Below are 18,104 nucleotides of genomic sequence, written 5' to 3' on the forward strand. Positions count from 1 at the left end.
CTTTCAGCAGACACTGGATCTGCTGGTGTCTTGGTCTCAGACTCCGCAGTCTCCAGAACTGAGCAATTTCTAAGTTCCCACTCTGTGGTGTCATGTAGAAGCATCTGTTTGAGCTGCTAATCTGATTCTAAGCCTAGACCGCCAGAGCCTTTGCCCACATCCCGTCCATTCTCGGGGGTACCCTGCTACAACATGGGGGACCCCAGACTATCCCACTGGAGGAGGAGATGCCACAGGGAGGAGGGCCTTGGTGCAGGCCCTGCTCTCCAGGAGCAGAGCTGCCTGCCACCGACCTCAGTTGCAGCCCAGCCCAGTGCAGCCCACAGGGTGAAGAGCAAAGTAATGGGTAGCTGTTTTGTTTGTTTGTCTTTGGCTCAGCCACATGGCACGTGAGATCTTAGTTCCCCAACCAGGGATTGAACCCACACCCCATTCGTTGGAAGCTTGAAGTCTTAACCACTGGACCACCAGGGAAGTCCCAATGATGGCTATTTTAAGCCAGGGATCAGCAAACTTTGTCTGTAAAGGGTCAGGGGGTAAATATTTTCCACTCTGTGGGTGTCTTAGTTCAGTCTGCTGTGACCAAACACCACAGACTGGATGACTTGTAAGTAACAGTTTATTCCTCTGAGTTCTCATGGCTGGAGGTCTGCCATCGGGGCACAGACAGGGCTGGGCTCTGCTGAGAACCCTCTCCAGGTTGCAGACACCGACTTCTGTTTGTCCTCACATAAAGGAGCACAGAGGATGGAGGAAGGCCTCCTGTGACTTTTTAACTTTTTATTTTGTATTGGGGTGTAGCTGATTCACATTGTTGTAATAGTTTCAGTTGAACAGATAAGAGACTCAGCCATACATATACATGTATTCATTCTCCCCCAAACTCCCCTCCCATCCAGGCTGCCGCATAACATTGAGCAGAGTTCCCTGTGCTATACATAGGTTCTTGCTGGTTATCCATTTTAAACAGAGCAATGTTTATGTGCCCATCCCAAATTCCCTAACTATCCTTTCCCCCCATCCTTCCCCTCACCAACCATAAATTTCCATAAATTAATTCTCTCAGTCTGTGAGTCTTTTTCTATTTTGTAAGTGAGTTCATTTGTATTACTTGAGATTCCACATATAAGGGATGTCATTCGATATTTCTCCTCTGTCTGATTCACTTTCGTCCTATGAGTTTTATAAGGTCACTGATCCCATCTCAGGAGCCACACCCTCATGACCTCATCTAATGCTAAGTTACCTCCCAAAGGCCCCACCTCCTAACATCATATTCAGGGGAAGGGGGTTCAGCATAACAGTTTTGCAGAGACACGGACATTCAGCCCACAGCAGCAGACTGTACCATACATGTCGCCACTACAGAGCTCTGCCACCCTAGGGTGGAAGCAGCTGAAGACGAGATGTAAACAAGCGGATGAGGCTGTGGGCCATCAAAACTTATATTTTGACACTGATGTGAATTTCGTATACTTTTCACGTGTCATGAAATCGTACTCTCTTAACCCTCTCCAACCACTGAAAAATGCAAAATCCATTCTCTGCTCATGGGCTGTGCAAAAACAGGCAGTGGGCAGGTGTGGCCACACTGTCCAAGCCTTGCTGTAAATCCCTTCCGTTTCTCTACCGGTCTAGTTGGGGCTCCACCATGCCACTCCTGAGAAGGGTGTGAGACCATAGGACCTGCACATCCCCTACCACCCCCGCCCCACAGCTTCAGGGCATCTGTGCTCTGCTTCCTCACAGAGCTTGCTCTGCTAAATAAATGCCAGGACACGCATGATGCTCCCAGACCATGCTGTTGTGAGCAGTGACTTAGCATATGGTGGGCCTAGTGTTCCCTTTGGGATCACAGCTACTGCTCTGATCATTGTCACCAAACATTTATTTGCTTGACTGCTTGGCAAGCCCCCATTTGGGTGTTTGCAAAACTCTCGACTACCAGCCACCAGCATGGCCGGACTTTGTGCAGGAGGCCTGAAGTCTCGTACGTCTTCTCCCCACTTCCACCAGGCTGGTTGAGGCCCATGTGTGTCATGTCCTCTAAGGACCCTCAGCTTCTCCCATCCACAGCCCTCACTGCCTGTCTAGTCCGCTTGGGCCATCATAACAGAGCACCACAGACTGGGCAGCCTAAACAATGCATATATTGCTCACAGTCTGGAAGCTGCATGTTCAAGACCAAGGTGCCAGCAGGGTTGGTTTCTCCCAAGGCCTCTCTCCTTGGCCCACAGATGGCTGCCTTCTTCCCACGTCCTCGTGTGGTCTTCCCTCTGTGCAGGCATCCCCAGTGTGTCTTCTCATAAGAACCCCAGCCTCGCAGGATGAGGACCCCACCCTTATAGCTTCATTTAATTCTGTAAGGACTGTATCTCCTAACAAGTCACATTGGGGTTAGGGCTTCCTGTGAACTTAGGGGAGGGCACGATTCAGAGCATAGCACCCCATTAGTGCCCTGAAACAGGACAGATCATCCTAAGAAACCTCAGTGACTCCCATATTCTGCCTCGCATCCCTGAGCCCACTGCCCAGCCTCCTGTCACCCACAGGTCCTCCATGCCTCCACACACAGGGCTGTTCTGCCAACCTCCGTGTTCATCTCCCATCCCCACATGTGTGCCAGGCCCTGCTCTCAGCCTGGGGGCTGCATCTGAACCCCTCTCTGGAACTCCAGAAACCTCCATAATCAGGCCTTTCATGTCCGGGGTTGGTGGAAGAGGCTTCTGCCACCCACCCAGCTGTCAGCACAACCATCCTCCCAGACAGCATGTTTCCATCTCCCCTGCCCCTCCCCCAGCATCTCAGCTATTCCCTCAGGAGAGGTGCTTCCTCCTGTCATCTGAGCAGATGGGAGAGTGACCTCTAGTAAGGTCAAGGGTGTTTCACCATCCCAAATAAAACTCAGAGCTGGGACTCCCCTGGTGGTCCAGTGGCTGAGACTCTTTGCTCGCAATGCCAGGGGCCCGGGTTCGATCCCTGGCTAGGGAACTAGATCCCACATGCTGCAACTGAAGATTCCGAGTGCTGCAACTAAGCCCCAGCGCAGCCAAAAAACAAACCTCAAAGCTGATGTATACTCAGCCCTGTGCATCTCACAGCCAACCAGCCTTCTCACAGCTGTGACCTTTGCCTGCCTTCATAATAAACCTGATGGGAGCATCCTGCAGGGCACAGGAACACCTGAGGTCTCCCAGCACTGAGTTAAATCAAGGCCATCTGTGGGCAGACGCTCCTCTTGTCCTTGACTTTGGTTTAGCCTGTGCTAAGTCATTTCAGTCATGTCCAGCTCTTTTGCAAACCCATGGGCTATAGCCCAACAGTCTTCTCTGTTCATGGGATTCTCCAGGCAACAATACTGCAGTGGGTTGCCATTTCCTTCTCCAAGGGATCTTCCCGATCCAAGGATCAAACCCATGTCTTTTATGTCTCCTGCACTGGCATGTGAGTTCTTTACCATTAGCACCACCTGGGAAGCGGTCTTCAAACCTCAGGGTGTGTAATCATCACTACTTGGGGTTGTACACAACCAAAATGTGGTTGAGTTCTCAGTTTGCGCCTGCAGATGTGCTATCTTGAGCCTGATACCCAGTCAGACAGCAGCCCGCAGCGACCCAGGGGTCCTTCCGGAACCGGGTCTAGACCAGGCATAGTTGATCACGTGACGCCACCCATCGCGGCCTGGGTCTCAAAGCTGGTGCCCCGGGACTGGGCATGTCTTAGACCAGTAGCTCTCAATCGGTGTTTGGGAGTATCTCTGGTTGTCACGACTGTGGGCGCTCCTGGCACTGAGTGGGTGGAGGCCAGGGATGCTGTTCCAAAGCCTGAAGTGCCCAGGACGGTCCCCTACGGAGAGAGATGGGGGTCACAGTGTCAACAGGACCAGGAGCAATAAACCCTGCCCTAAATGGAGCAGGCCATTGAATCTCCTGGCATGAATAAGGTCAACAACCGCCCTCCTCAGTGGTTCCCTGCATGGGGCCCCCAGTGGATGGAGACAGCTTTTAACCTGAGCTAGGTCACTGCAGCAGCCAGTGAAGAGCACCCCAAAATTGTCTCGGCTTCCTCGTTGGGGCCCTCAGCTAAAAGATGACAAGAATCACCCTTCCACCCAGGAGACACTTGCCTCTGCCTCCTCAGCTGGCACCACTCAGTGCACTGGGCTTCAGGGATGGAGGTGGGGGCCCATGGCATGCTGGGAAGCTTGGGACTCCCCTGGCCGTCCAGGGATTGAGAATCCGCCTTCGCATGCAGGGGACGTGGGCTCCATCCCTGGTCGGGGAACGAAGATCTCATCTGCCTCAGGGAAACTAAGCCTGCATGCTATAACTACTGAGCCTGTGCGCTGCAACAAGAGAAAGCCCTTGAGCTGCCATTAAGACCTAGGGCAGCTAAAAAAAAAAAAAATCTTTTAAAAAGAAGAAGAAGGAAGTGTCAGTGTGCAGTGCTGATGGCCTCTTCCCCAGCAGAGGCAGTAGATCTCAGTCCAGAGAGCTCCAGTTCTGTCCTTGCAGCTGGACAGCTCAGACCGCCTTGGTGAGCCTTGTGGGTGGCTTCAACGGCATAGCCTTTTATCATCCTCCCAAAGTCCATGCCTTCCGTTTTCCTTGCCGGTTTGGGCTGGGACCACCCCTGTCCCATGGACTGTCCCATGTGACTGAGTCAGGAGAAGGTGGCCCCAGCTCCCCGACAAATCCTGGTGGAGCTGAAGCAGGCACCTTTGCCCCATTGTCCTCAACCGTGCCCTGGTTGGAGCTGGTGGGACCCAGGCAGCACAACAAGCCCTGAGGGGAAGCTGGCACAAGAAGACATGTATAGAACATGCACAGAACGCAGGTGACGGTAGAAAATTGCAAATAGTATGTGGTGGTTTGAAAACATAGCCATAGGGACTTCCCTGGGGGGGTCCAGTGGTTAAACACTCCACTGCAGGGGGTGCCGGGGGAGCAGGATCAATCTCTGGTCGGGTAACTGAGATCCGGCGTGTCTCACGCCGGATATAAAAAATATAATAGGAATCTTTAAAAAGATAATAAAAATTTTCCATAAGTTCTCATATTCAACATATAAATAAGCTCACTCCTTCCTTCATAAGTTGGGGCCTAATCCTATCCCCTTGAGGGTGGGGTGGATTCAGTGGTTCACTTCTTTTTCTTTTTTTTAATTTCTTGGACATGCCACCTGGCATATGGGATCTAGTTCATTGTGCACATGCATGCTAAGTTGCTTCAGTCATGTCCAACTCTTTGTGTCCCTATGAACTGTGGTCTTCCGGGCTCATCTGTTCTCCAGGCAAGAATACTGGAGTGGGTTGCCATGCCCTCCTCCAGGGGATCTTCCCAACCCAGGGATGAAACCCATGTCTCTTATGTCTCCTGCATTGGCAGGCAGGTTCTTTACCATGAGCACCGCCTGGGAAGCCCCTCTAGTTCTCTGACCAGGGATCAAACCCACGTCTCCTGCATTTGAAGCCCAGAGTCTTAACCTCTGGACCACCAGGGAAGCCCCTCAGTGGTTCACTTCTAACACAGAATGTGGCGGAAGTCATGCCATGTGATGTCTAAAGCTGGGTCATAACAAGGATAGCTTCCGTCTGGTCCTTCCCCTCTCTCTCTCCCTCATTCTGGGGGAAGCAGGTAGCCATGTTGTAAGAACACCCAAGCAGCATTGGGGAATCACCAACCTCCCCACCGCGTAAAGGAGCCATGCTGGAAGCAGCGCCCACTACCCCAGTCGAGCCTTCAGACGATGCTGCCCCAGCCGGCGGCTGCTTGGCAACTTCATGAAGACCCTGAGTCAGAGCCCACCCACGCAACCCCCAAATTCTGACCCACAGAAACTATGAAGATGGATGATAACTACTGTTTGGAGCCACATCACTGGGGGTAGTTCTCTAAATTGAAGTATAATCACTTATAATAATCTGTTAATTTCAGGTATGTAACATAGAAATTTGATATATTTTTATGCTTTACAGAATGGTCACCAGGATAAAGTCTAGTTATCGTCTGCCACCATGCAAATTTATCAACTGTATTTATTTATAAATATATCCATATTAATAACTACTGTTAAATATAGTATTACATATTTATTAATAATAATATTAAATGTGTCTTTATTGCAGTATTATTGACTATATTCCCCATGCTGCATATTACATTCCTGTGGCTTATTTAAGGACTGGTAGTGTCTCCTTCTTCATCTCCCTTACCTGTTTCCCTCGTCTTCCTGTCCCGCCTCCCTCTGGCTACCACCAGGTTGTTCTCTGTATCTACGAGTCTGCTTCTGCTTTGTCATGTTCCTTCATCTGTTTTATAGATTCCTCGTGTAAGTGGGATCACGTGTTGTTTGTCCTCTGACTTATTTCACTCAGCGTACTACTCTGTTGTCAAAAATAGCAAGGTTTCATTCTTTCTTATAGCTGAGTAATGTTCTGTTGTGCACACACATGCCTGTGTGTGTACTTAAGTGTCTGTTGTTGGATGAGTGGATAAAGATACATACATCTTCTTTATCTATTCATCTACCCATGGACACTTAGGTCAATTCCATATCTTGGTTATTGTAAATAATGCTGCAGTGAACATTGAGGTGTATAATCTTTTCACTTCAGAAGATTACCCAGAAATGAAATTGTTGGATCATGTGTTAGTTCTATTTTTAGCTTTTTGAGGCACCTTCAAACTGTTTTCCATAGTGGCTGCACCAATTGACGTTTATCGGGGGTAATTTTTAACTCTTCGATAGCTAACTGATACATAATATAGATACCATCCAATAGTAAAATAGGCAAATGAACTGTGGTAGAGTCAAACAAATGAATAGCCTTTATGGTTTGAGAGGCCCAGGGCAAAAGCACAAATGGAAGCTGGCATGCCATGTCCTAACATTTCAACATTATAGACCAAGCTGGCAAAAATTAGATACCATATGTCCTGTCCCACCTACCTCAACAAATATACCTTTCTAATGAGCAAGGAAAAAAAAAAGTGACATTGGTTTATAGCTGTCAAATCATCGTAGGTTACTATTGGGTGTGCCTGGTGCTGGGTTGGTGATGTTTGGGTGTCTGAGATAAAAACATACTGATTCGTAAATGATTATATATTCTGTAAACTTTATGTTAGGTGCTTTCTTTTCAGTATGAATGATGTTTGTGTAATCAAGATTTTCACATCATTTGAGTTTTGTTACAATAATGACCTGAAGCAGCTGGTGTGGGCTGACTTGTGTTGCATAAAATTCATATTTGGCCATTAGGTTTGGGGCATCAGGACTTCAGTCCTAACTAAAGAATGTGACTGTAGAAGATAGGGTTTTTGAAGAGATAATTACAGTGAAATGAGGTATTGTGTGTGTGTGTTTGGTCGTATCCAACTCTGTGACCTTATAGACTGTAGCCCTCCAGGCTCCTCCGTCCATGGGATTTCCCAGGCAAGAATACTGGAGAGGGTTGCCATTTCCTTCTCCAGGGGATCTTCCCTGGATCTTTCGACCCAGGGATTGAACACTTGTCTCCTGCATCAGTAGGTGCGTTCTTTACCACTGAACCACCAGGGAAGCTATAAATGAGCTATTAGGTATGGCCCTGATCCAATATGCCTAGTGTCCTTATAAGAGGAGGAGATTAGGGGACCTCCCTGCTGGTCCAGTGGCTAAGACTCCATGCTCCCAATGCAGGGGGCCCGGGGTTTGATCCCTGGTCAGGGAACTAGATCCCACATGCTGAGACTAAAAGATAACCTGCATGCCACAGTGAAGGTCGAAGATCCCATGTGCTGCAGCTAAGACCTAGCACAGCCAAATAAGTCAAAAGAGAGAGAGATTAGGACACAGACACAGACACATAAAGGGGGACCATATCAGGACGTGGGGAGAAGGACCCCAGCAGCCTGGGGGCCAGGACACTGCCTATGGTCGCTTCCATCCACCATTCCCCATGCTGATATTTCCTGAGTGCCTGCCACGTGCCAGGTGCCCCTGTGGTGCTGGGAGATGGCCTGAGACCCACTGCAGTTCCTGGGGCTTCACAGTGATAGAAGTGGCGGTGGAAGGATTATGTCAGGCAATGCTGGGAGGAAAAATGAAGCAGATGACGGGGGGCAGGGTGATGACTTCCAGGATACCGCTGCTCTCCTCCAAGGGCTCAGGGAGGGCTGGAGGAGGAGGCGAGTGAGCGGTGTGGGCGGGGATGGGGCCGAGGACCTTAGGAAGCTCTGAGCAGGACGGTGACCCGGTCAGGTCTGTGCTTGAAGAGGACCCCTTTGGCTGCCAGAAGGAATGAGGAGCTGCTGGCCAGGAGCTGGGCAGGGTCCTGGCAGGGCAATGCAGTGGGCTCTGCTTGGCCCTCAGCGCCCCCAGCATGGCCGGGATAACACACCTCCATTGTGGCCCCCGCTTCTCCATGGGTCTCCCACTGGGCAGGAATGGCACTGTGGGCACCATGTGTGAGCCTAGTGTCGGCCCAGAATGTGTGTGAAGGCACAGTGGGCCAGTGCTGCCGGCCGTCGTCCCTCCGCACCCTGGGTCTGCCTGGCCCCGGGCTGGGCACACACCTCGCCTCATCCCCTATGGGGTTTGTGAGAACTTTCTTCTTTCAAAAGTTGAAGCATAGTTGATCTACAATATTGTGTTAGTTTCAGGTGTACAGCAAAGTGATTCGGTATTTTCAGATTTTCTGTCATTATAGATTATGATATAATAAGATGTTGAACATAGTCCCCCATGCTATCTACTTTAATACATAATAGTATATATCTGTTAATCCCTTACTCCCAGTTTATCCCTCACTCCCCTCCCCTTTGGTAAATGTAAAGTTTTCTGTGTCTATGTGGCTGGTTCTGTTTTGTGAATAAATTCATTTATTATTTTTAGATTCCACATATAAATGATATCACATATTTGTCTTGCTCTGACTCACTTCACTTAATATGATAATCTCTAGGTCCATCCATGTTGGAAATGGCAGTATTTCATTCTTTTTTATGACTGAGTAATACTCCACTGTGTGTGTGTATATACATATATATACATACCACATCGTTATGTATTAATCTGTGAATGGACACTTAGGTTGCTTCCATGTCTCAGCAGCTGTAACACTGCTGCTGAGAACACTGAGGTGCATGTATCTTTTTGAATTAGAGTATTTTGTCTTTTCTGGATATATATCCAGGAGTGGGGTTGCTGGATCATATGGTAGCTCTATTTTAAAAAATTTATTTGTTTTTATGTTTGTATTTTGGGGCTGCATTGCACAGATTGTGGGATTTTAGTTCCCAACCAAGGACTGAACCCAGGGCTTCCCTGGTGGCTCAGATGGTAAAGAATCTGCCTGCAATGTGGGAGACCTGGGTTCATTCCCTGGGTCAGGAAGATCCCCTGGAGAAGGGAATGGCAACACACTCCGGTATTCTTACCTGGAGAATTCCACGGACAGAGGAGCCTGCTGGGCTATAGTCCAATGTGTTGCAAAGAGTTGGACACGACTGAGTGACAAACACACACACACACACACAAGGATTGAACCCAGGCCCTTGGCAGTGAGAGTATGGAGTTCTAGCCACTGAGCTGCCAGGAGATTCCTTCTGTTTTTATTTTTCAGAGAATGTCCACGCTGTTTTCCATAGTGACTACACCAGTGTACATTCCCACCAACCATGCAAGAGGGTCATGAGAACTTACTTATATGATTCTTATTGGAGTTGGGCTAAAATCTTTGCTGATACCCTTCCCCGATACGTGGGCTTTTAAATTTGAGCACTCTCTACGGGTTGGCTGATATTTAACAGAGTAAGGGCTGGGTCCGAATAGAGTACCTCACTCATCACCTGTCCTCAGAGCTCCTCAGCTACACAGTAGCGACAGACCAACAGGTGGACTGACAGCCAGCCAGCCAGTGCCTTCTCTAAGGGCCAAAAGGTGGGATGAGGTGAGGCAGACAAGAAGCCTAGGCTCTGGGCTTCTTACGGGCTTCCCTGGTGGCTCAGATGGTAAAGAATCTGCCTGCAATGCAGGAGACATAGGTTTGATCCTTGGGTTGGGAAGATCCCCTGGAGAAGGGAATCACTATCCACTCCAGTATTCTTGCCTGGGATATCCCATGGACAGAGGAGCCTGGCAGGTTACAGTCCATGGGGTCACAAAGAGTCAGACACAACTAAACAGAAACACACACACACACACGGCTTCCTGCAGAGCAAACCATGAACAAGAGCTGGTTCTTGTAGGTAAAGAATTCTTAGTTTAGTGTTCATTGACCTTCCATGATTTTCCTGGAAATGGGGACCAGGCTGGCTCCAACTTAGCAGGCTTGCTGTGAGATTGCGTTAACTCGTGAAGAGCGCTTCCAGTGGTGCCCACGCTCCCAGGAAGGTCTTGGACGGGGAGCACCCAGAGAGCTTATGCCTGGTGTCACAGGCATTTTTTGGCTCAGTGCAGGTCCTTATGGACTGGGCCGGGATCTAACGCTGTGTTCATCTGCGGTTCCAGCATCCCGCCTCCGTCAGCTTTCCCCCTCCCTGCTGCTGGAGCCAGCTTGCCCACACAGCCTGCTCCTGGACTGGGCCCAGCCCTGATCCCATTTCCGGAGGCCGCCCAGCCCCCCGGGCCAGGATACAGTGGGTACCAGCCCCACTCCGGTCAGGACCTCGGTTATAGCACCCAGCCCCAGGAGCCTATGCCAGCTGCCACCACAGCACCCTCCTACCAGGTATCAGCCACTTGTCTCTGCCCAGCACAGCCCTTCCTTGAGAACACAGTCGGGGACAGGTCCCCACTCCTAATGCCCCAGCCTCTGCCCATAGAGGGCATGGAGAATGGGCTCCTCCTGGCTGGGCCCTCCCGGTGCTGACCCTAGGCCCCAGGCCTGCAGATCGGGCAGTTGTGTTCCCACGCTCCATGTGGCCCACCCCCCACCCCCCAGCCTCGGTCACCCACAGCTGGTTCCTGATTCGCTCAGCCAAGCTCGTACCCATCTGGCTCCATCTCCTTCCTCCTTATCTCCCCTTTGCTTCTCCCAGAGCCCTGGGACTTCTCCAAACCCACCATCCTGAGCTACTGCCCTGTTCCTAGGGCCTCCTCCAGCCTCTCGCCTCCATATCATCCCTGGTCCACCCCGCGGCTGAAATCCCCCTGTGAACCAAAATCCAGCCCTGCTCCCTGCCATCCCAGATCCTGCCCACAGCCCCTGCCCACAGCCCCTGCCCACTTGCCCACCCAGCCCCTCTCCTGGCCCTCTTGGACCTCTGCTCTGACCACCTTCTGGGTCTCCTGCAAGCCTACACACTAACCCCCACCAAGGCCTCTGGACTCTACTGACCTGACCAGGAGCTCTGTCCTGGAGTCTCTGCATACCAGCCTCCTTGTCACTGCCCCTCCAAGGAGCTGTCCCCAGCAGCCCACGTCCTGTGGGACTTTTGCTCTCAGATATGAGGTTCCTGAGGGAGTAGGCCACGGCCCTCTCCCTGGTCCCTCATCCCCAGGTCCCAGAGCAGAGCTTTGGTACAGGGCCGGAGTTCAGGAATCCTATGGATGCGGGCCTGGGACGGGTGCTGAGGGAGGGTGCCTCACGCCGCCCTGAGCACCATTCTCAGGGCCCTGAGCGTGCACTGTGTTCCCTGTGGAAACCCGCTCAGGACAGTTACAGCTACGGACTGTCGACAGCCACCAGTGGCTACGAGACCAAACAGTACCCTCCGCCTGCTGCCGGCCATCAGCTCCCAGCCACGGCCACGCTCTGCCCGCCAGGTGGGTCAGGTAGGGGCCAGTGTCCTTGCTTATACAGGAGGGACCCTGGGAAAGTCCCATTTCAAACTCCGGATTCATAGTGCGGGAGTAGGGTGGGTATGCCCCCAGGTCTCCGCAGGTCAGTGGGCCAGAGGATGCAAAGGTAGGGTGGGGAGGGGAGGCAGAGAGACGGGGAGAGACTGAAGTAGAGCTGGGAGTGGTTTCCCAGGAGGCTTTCCCAGGATGGAAGGAGGTGGGTTTCATGGAGAACTTAGAGATGGAAGAACCGGGGTCTCTGGCCTCCAGCACCTCTCAGACACCTGGGCTTCACGGCCAGCTAGCCACACCATCGCCTATGTGGCTCTCACTGTCCACTCCCGGGACCCAGGGCCGTAGGGCTGACTCTGCAGAGGCTATGCTTGCTCTCCAGGGACCCAAGGAGCCTACGGGGGCGGTGGGTACGGCCAGGCACAGCCCCTGCCACAGATGCCCACCGCCGAGGCAGGGCCGCCAGCCAGCGTCGCCTGCTCCAGCTACAACTATGCCCCAGGCAGCAGCGCCCAGCCCATGGCCTCCTCCGTCCCCGCCCTGCCGGCCTCGTCGTCCTTCAGCGCAGCCTCCGCCCCATACACGGGTGAGCTGGCACATGGGCACAGGCCGCTCCACTGCTTGCTGCTGAAGTGCATGTGGCCCTTCTCTCAGAACCAACCATCTTACCCTCTCGCTCTCCTCTTCCTTCTTAGGACCAAGCTACCCGAGCTATGACGCGTCCTCCTACTCCGTGGCCAGTCCTTACTACCCGCCGCTACTCACCCCACAGATGCAGCCACCGCCGCCGCCACCCCCACCCCCAAAGCCTGTGGACTCATCCCAGTGGGGTGGCCCAGGAGGCAGTCCCAGTGCCAGCTGTGCCCACAGCGTCGCCAAGAAGCTTCCAGTTCCCAGCAAGCTGCCAAGACCACGGACTGGCCCCCAGCCGCTCCCACTTCACTACTGTGACATCTGCAAGATCAGCTGTGCCGGCCCCCAGGTCAGGCCCCCATTCTGGCACCTGTGGGGAGGCCCAGGGGAGCCCCCTGCCCCCATAGTAGGGGAGCCCTTCCTCATCCTTGCAGCCGGCCAGAGGGCAGGGTTGTTACCTGCCCAGAAGAGGCTTGTTAATAATTTGCATCATCAAGTGGGCATCAGCATGGCCTTAAAACTGCCTGATGTTCTCGTGGAAGACATGAGAGCCAGCCCAGCTCTGGGTGTGGGCAGCAGCAGCGTAGTCTCGCACTCTGAGGCTGTCTGCAGCAGGGAGGCACTTGTGCCCCCTCCTGGACATGAGGGCCAGTGGATGTAGCTGGTCACAGTGGAACTTTGCTGCAGGGCCAGACAGGCAGGATTGTGTAGGAAGGGCCACGTAGACAGGCATGCAGCCAGGTAGGAGCAGCACATGTGTGTGCATGTGAGTGGGCCTGTACTGCTCTGTAGGCAAAGGCCCTCCAAAGCCGCAGTTGCAGGTAACCCAGCTTGCTCCCTGCAGAGGTCATCAGACACTAGGGCTCGTTAAGCTGCTCCTGGAGGCCTGTAGAGACTCCCCATTGTGGACTGCAGAGACTTGGGAGGCACCCACGCCTGTCTTCTCCAGCCTGACTTCCTGGCTGAGGGTCAAGGGCCAGGTCCCCCACACTCAGGACCTCGACGCCAAGACCCCCAGCGGTCTGTGGTCCTTCCCTCCTCAGAGTGCAGGGCACCCCAACTCCTTGTGCTTCTTTCCACTGCATGACACTCCCTTGGTGAGACATTGGCTTTGCCTGTTCCTTTCTTTATTTCTCTGTGTGACTTTAAATTTGCATCGTGAGGATTCTTGGGTATTGTCACCAGTCAAACACAAGGTCTGCACTGTGATTCTAGACCCTTCATGGCATCACACTGAGCAAACGTGGGACGCTCCCCACGGATGTGGGAATGGGACGGGGTGTGGGCATGTAAGCATCACCCGAGCAGTGTCAAGGTCTCTCTGAGCCTTGTCTCCCATGGGACTGGGTTTGCCCAAGCACATCACCACTCAGCATAGCATCTGGCACATAGAAATGTCAGCTCCTGTTATTCCCAGCTTTTTGCTAATGTTAGCAGCGCTTAGCATTGGGTTCACATGTGGTTGTAAGAAAAACTGCAGGGAGGCCCACCAGCCCTTCTCCAGAGCCTCTAGTGCTGACGTTTGTTGGCCTTGAACCCATCTGCTTAGTCAGATGCCCCTAGTTTTACTAGTCTCAGTTGCACCCGTGTGTGTCTTTGCACGTGAGTGTGTGCCTTTGCACGTGAGTGTGTGCGTGTACATGGTTTGCTCTGTGCAAGCTCATCACTTGGGCAGGCTTGCACATCTGCCGCCGTCACCACCACCACCACCAAGTTGGGCATCGGGATGGCATAAGCTGTGAACACATGCTCTTTCTACGAGGTGTGTTCTGAAGTAGTTTACCATTGGCACCTTGGTGTATCTCTTTCTAGGCTGGTCTCTGTCCATAGGCTGTTATGTCATGTATGTGTTTATATGTGGGTGTGTGTTCATGTGTGTATGTGTGCATGCGTATATATGTATGTGTGTGCATGTGTGTATGCATGCATGTGTGTGCACGCACATGCATGCACGCGTGTGTGTGTGCGTGTCCTGTGGCTTAGGTAAAGACAGATGCCTATGTTCCGAGAGCACTGCCCCTACTCCTGTCCCTGCCAAGATCACCAGTGCCTTTGGTATTTCCCAGAGGCCTTTCTGCTCTGAGGGTTATTGGCTCTTGGTGTGGGTAGAGGACATGGTGTTAGCAGGCCCCCTTCCAAAAGACGAGTCAGGACTGCCCTGTGGACACTCGGTCATGTGTCTGGTATCTCAGGTGCCCTGGGGCAGGAGCGTGGGTCTGTGACTCACGAAGTCCCCTCTGGCGTGGACTCACGGTTAGGAAGCAGCGCCCTAATAAGAAGTGTGTCCCATGTCTTTCTGGTAACATGTGTCCTTGCTTGGCTTCCGAGGTCAGATTCTGAAAAGCTGGAATATTTTTTCAAGCAGCCTCCGAAACTAAATGTGTCATCCTTTGAGGATGCTTGCTTCAGAAACTCACTGATTTTTAGAAGAAAGAAAACTTACGTTTTTCAGTCTGAGCTTCTAGGTCTGTTGCCTGGACTTTATTATTTTTGTTAAGATTTTATTTATTTTGTCTGTGCTGGGTCTTCATTGCTACGCAGGCTTTTCTCTAGTTGTGGCAAGCGGGGGCTACCCTCTAGTTGCGGTGAGAGGGCTACTCGTTGCAGTGGCTTCTCTTGTTGCAGACCACAGGCTCTAGGTCACAGACCTCAGTAGCTGTGGTGCACGGGCTTAGTTGCTCTGCCACATGTGGGATCTTCCCGGATCAGCGATTGAACCTGCGACCCCTGCATTGGCAGGTGCACTCTTAACCACTGGGCCACAAGTCCTGACTGGGCTTTAAAAGGTGGTACACAAACCTCTGGGAGGCCCGTGAACAGAGGGCTGGGGACATCAGACCCCTGGGAACTGTGGGGACATGATGCTAGGTGGGCACACCCCCATCAGGCCGCCCTCACTCTCTGCCAGCAGACATACCGCGAGCACCTGGAAGGGCAGAAGCACAAGAAGAAAGAGGCAGCCCAGAAGATGGGCGTCCAGCCCAACGGCAGCCCACGGGGGGTGCAGGCGCAGCTGCGCTGCGACCTCTGTGCCGTGTCCTGCACCGGGGCAGAGGCCTACGCTGCCCACATCCGGGGGGCCAAGCACCAGAAGGTAGGACCCTGCGTGGAGCCAGGCCCACTCAGGACCCAGAGGGGCATCTGCTGACGCGGGGGGCACAGAGACAGCAATCCACAAAAGGCAGCTCTCCCCTCGGGCCCACGTGTCCTCCTTCCTCAGAAACCAGCCCCTCCTCCCAGTTACAAGAGTCACACCTGCCCCTGAGCAGAAGCATTGAGCTGGACCCCATGCCTGGCCCAAGAGGAGACTGCTCCAGGCCCTCGGGGTGTCTTGTGTGTTTATGCAGTCCAGAGTCTGTATGTTGATGAGATCCAACGGTATAGTCCATTTGGGGGTCCTTATTTATTTAAAAATCAAATTAAAGTAGTAAGTTTTCATATTTGAACATCCGAGATTTAATTGATATTATTTAGTATCCCAGGGACGGGGGAGCCTCGTGGGCTTAGAGTCGGACACAACTGAAGCAACTTAGCAGCAGCAGCAGCAGTATCAGCATTTGTCATATTTATTACTATTTTAGTATCAGCGTTTTCTTATGGCCTTAGAAATGCTTGTAGTATGTCATTTTATGGGAAGTGAACAGGGTCCCCCACCAGAGAGGAGGTAGGGTCCCCCTCCCTGGGGCCTCTTTTTTTGGCCCAGAGGTGGTTTTTGTAAATCAGCAAATCTCCCCCAAACAGTGTCATGAACCTGGTAGGTGACGCTCGCCTTCCACGTGTGCGCTGAGGGCAGGAGGGGGAAATTCCTGGCAGGAGGCCTGCTTGGTGCTGCCCTGAGTGGTTTAGAGTAAGAGGGTTGGGAAGGCCCCTGCCCTGTCCACAGAATCGCCTCCAGCTGCCCCAGCCCACCTGCTGTGCTCCGTCCTGCCCCAGGGCCTTTCCTCGAACCCCCCCCCGCCCCCCAACAACGCAGCTTTGCCAGCCCTTCCCCAGCCCCCTCTGCAGGCCCGGCCACCCCGAGCACCCATCCTGTCCCCTGCCCCCGCTCACCACGGGCCTTGTCCCGCAGCCCAGCTGGGACAGGCTCTCGAATGCCTGAGTGAACCCGCAAACCCCACAGAGGGAGGAGCAGGGGAGTGTGGAGAAGGGGCCTGGCCTGATGGTCACAGGCGTGCAAGGGGGGAGCTGGGGCCCAGGTGCGGTGGGCTGCGGGTGTCACAGCTCGGTTTGCAGGCTGGAACTTGCTTCTGGGGACAGGAAGCCCTGCAGGAAGCCCCAGGGTGGGGGTGGGGTGGGAGGCAGGTTTGAGCTGTGAGCGTCAGAGACTTGGAGCCCATGAACGTGTCTGAGACGGTCGTCAGTGCAGATCGTCCTTGCCAAGTGGAGCTTCAGCACTTAAATGCCTTGGAGGGGGTCAGGCCAAGGAGGGGCTATGACCATGTCCTCGGTGATCTGGATGTGTGTGTGAGTTCCCCCAGAGCGTGGACCTGTGCTATGGGCGTGCACACGGGTACCTTGGAGCAGCCGACCCCCTCAGCGCGTTCACCCACACATGCTGTGGGGCTGGCCCTGGGCTAGTGCTGGGAGTGAGAAACCAGTACAGGTGTAGAGTGTGGAGTTTGGGGTTGTGTTGAGGTCCCACCTGTGTATGACTGACGGGTACCTCCTAGCAGGAGAGCTTGGGAAGGCCCTCCCTGGGACATTTAATGGGTGCTGGGGAGGGGGCTGTGATAGACCCCCTCACTTGCACAGGCTGCCAGCTCCCCACCCCCGCAAGCTGCTCTGCCCGCCCCTGAGGAGGCTGGTCAGGCGGAGGGGCCCTGATGGGGCTGGTCTGTTCCAGGTCTTCAAGCTGCACACCAAACTGGGGAAGCCCATCCCCACCATAGACCCTGCACCGGCCAACCCCCACTTGGCCCAGGCCCCCAGCACCAGCCAGCCGGCCTCCATCCCCGTCACCGTCACCGCAGAGAGCGCCCCCGCAGCCTCAGCCAAGCCCGCGGCCCCCACCAGCCCCAGCGTGTGTGCCCCGAGCAGGCCACCACCGCCCAGGAGACCGGCCACCTCGAAGGCCTCGCGTGTGGGTACGGCTCTGCGCCTCACAGCCACCCCAGGCGAGCCTGAGCTTCAGAGACTGGCCATCCGGTTCACAGTGTGCCATAGCTTCTGAGGAGGCAGGACCTCTGATGGTTCTCTGCGGGATTCCGGCCAGGCGGTGCCTTCTGGCGCCTTTAATCCACCTGGGGAAGTGTGGGCAGTGAGATAGCAGCTTCCATTTTCTCTCTGGAGCTTGGGACCCAGCGGGTGCTGGTCACACTCCTGAGCCCCATCCTGGGCCTGGAGTAGCCCCTCTATGGCCCTGGACTATGTGCTGGATGCAGCCCCCTGCCCCCCAGGTGTTCTGATTACTTAGGTGGGCACCAGGAGGTTAAGGTGGGCTCCTCTCAACCCCGCCTCCCCTCAGGTGTGCACCCTCCACACCTGTCGCTGTGACCGAGGCCCTGCATGGCACGGGCACATAGGCTTCCGTGTCAGGAGCTACACTGACTGCGTCGTGTGCAGGGCCTGACTCCCCCCACGATGCTTTAGATTTGTCATCAGTCCCACTTTACAGATGGAAGAGCTGAGGTGTGGCAAAGCACTTGGCCCTGGGCCTCCTGGCAGTGGAGGTGGGGTTCTACCCCAGTGTGGGA

General features: G+C 53.5%; 1 protein-coding gene across 1 annotated transcript in view; it reads left to right on the plus strand.

Annotated features, from left to right (window-relative positions):
• ZFR2 (zinc finger RNA binding protein 2) overlaps positions 1-18,104 on the plus strand; it is a 44,936-nt gene that overhangs the window by 11,312 nt on the left and 15,520 nt on the right. Inside the window, exons 2-7 of the mRNA XM_052643840.1 lie at positions 10,495-10,714; positions 11,640-11,751; positions 12,161-12,364; positions 12,474-12,760; positions 15,323-15,505; positions 17,255-17,495. Coding sequence (XP_052499800.1) covers positions 10,495-10,714; positions 11,640-11,751; positions 12,161-12,364; positions 12,474-12,760; positions 15,323-15,505; positions 17,255-17,495 — 1,247 coding nt within the window. The remainder of the gene's footprint in view (positions 1-10,494; positions 10,715-11,639; positions 11,752-12,160; positions 12,365-12,473; positions 12,761-15,322; positions 15,506-17,254; positions 17,496-18,104) is intronic.

The sequence above is a fragment of the Budorcas taxicolor genome, chromosome 7 (assembly GCF_023091745.1).
Source record: "Budorcas taxicolor isolate Tak-1 chromosome 7, Takin1.1, whole genome shotgun sequence".
Lineage (NCBI taxonomy): Eukaryota > Metazoa > Chordata > Mammalia > Artiodactyla > Bovidae > Budorcas > Budorcas taxicolor.